This window comes from Gossypium hirsutum, chromosome D07 (genome assembly GCF_007990345.1).
Source record: "Gossypium hirsutum isolate 1008001.06 chromosome D07, Gossypium_hirsutum_v2.1, whole genome shotgun sequence".
NCBI lineage: Eukaryota > Viridiplantae > Streptophyta > Magnoliopsida > Malvales > Malvaceae > Gossypium > Gossypium hirsutum.
The window spans coordinates 34,302,760-34,304,502 of NC_053443.1; the positions used below are offsets into that span (position 1 = coordinate 34,302,760).

Here is a 1,743-nt window from a genome sequence, read left to right on the forward strand (position 1 = left end):
TAAACAAACCAACCCTCCACCGGTTGCATTAGTTTCAACTGCAGAACTTTTGGCACCAGATTTTCTTTTCTCGGAAAATCTCAGGTTTACATTGATGTCTGGAACTTTCCAAGCTAAGGGGGGAAAAAAACTTGATTTCCTCCTGTTTTCTTGGTGACCAATCAAAATTAAATCTCATCATAATCATATTTATATATATGATCAGTCCTTAGGGTCCTGGTAAACCATTTTAACATCAGTTGCAATAGGATTACATCATTATATGCTTCATCTTGAGGGTCATAGAAGATTGGATTAATTATCCCATTTGCATGCAAATTGCATTACAATGGCATTTTATTTCCCCAGGAGACACCAGTCTGTAAGAAGTTCAGATCATTATTCAGAGAAAACAACCGAAGAACCACAGCCTTACGTTAATAACAAAAATGCTCAGACCACCGTCACGTTGATGTACCAAACAAACTTAGTACGGTATTTGCAAAGCATTACGATTTTGTGGTGCAAGAACCTTATGAACCATTCTCTCACCATAATGGTAAACAGTATGGAAGGAACTTCTCAATACAGTTGCAAGATTGATCTTAAGCCCTGGCATTTCTGGAGCAGAAAGGGGTATAAATCATTTCACGTTGATGGCAAACAAGTTGATGTCTACTGGGACCTTCGTTCGGCTAAATTCAACAGCGGCCCCGAACCGACGGCGGATTATTATGTAGCTCTAGTTGCAGATCAAGAAGTGGCTTTACTGTTGGGGGATTACAAGAAAAAAGCCTACAAGAGAACGAAATCAAGACCCGCATTGGTTGAACCATTGCTGTATTACAAGAAGGAAAACGTGTTTGGCAAGAAGAGCTTCGCGACAAAAGTTCGGTTCGGGAAGAAACGAAAAGAACACGACATCATTGTGGAGAGCGCGACGAGTGGATTAAAAGACCCTGAAATGTGGATAAGCATGGATGGGGTAGTGTTGATTCATGTTAAGAATTTGCAGTGGAAGTTCAGGGGAAACCAGACAGTTTTGGTGGATAAACAACCGGTTCAAGTGATGTGGGATGTGCATGATTGGTTGTTTACCAGCCCTGGAACGGGGCATGGTTTGTTTATATTCACGCCCCTTGAGGCCGAAGCTGATAGTGATATAGAGGGGAGTGGGCATGGAGGAGACAGTGATACCAGCACTGGGAGTAGGTATTATTCCACGAGAAGCCCCGCCAATATGTTCGATTTCAGCTTGTTTCTTTATGCATGGAAGACTGAGTGAGATTCAATGTATGCATTCGAAAATTTCCATTTAAGAAAAGAAAAAACCATTAAACAGTTCTTGTATAGCCATTCTCATTCATGTATACTGTATATTCTTCTTCGAGTAACGTAGATTATAATCATTCAAGTTACTGAAGCAGATATGTTGCCGCTTTGGGCTACATAGAAATTGGCCACGTTATTTAGAAACAATTACATATTCACCTGTATTCATGTCAAGTTACATAAAAAAAACTGAAGCACCTGTATTCATGTCAAGTTGCATAAAAAAATCTTAAACAATTACATATTCTCATTTGTTCATATCCATGTTAATAATGTCATGTTCTCGGTTTTAATAACATATTCATATCCATGTTATTTGTTCATGCTGAAGCACCTGTATTCTATGGACCTAAGTTTCGCCTCCTCACACTACTAATATTTCTACGTGATACTTGCATCTGATATTCTCTCCCGAATACGACTCCCATTATA

General features: G+C 39.2%; 1 protein-coding gene across 1 annotated transcript; it reads left to right on the forward strand.

Moving 5' to 3' along the window:
* Window positions 1-328: 328 nt before the first annotated feature.
* Window positions 329-1,264, forward strand: LOC107894568 (uncharacterized). The gene has a single exon (XM_016819828.1). It carries the CDS (start codon window positions 329-331, stop codon window positions 1,262-1,264), a length of 936 nt encoding a protein of 311 aa, XP_016675317.1.
* The last annotated feature ends 479 nt before the right edge of the window (window positions 1,265-1,743 follow it).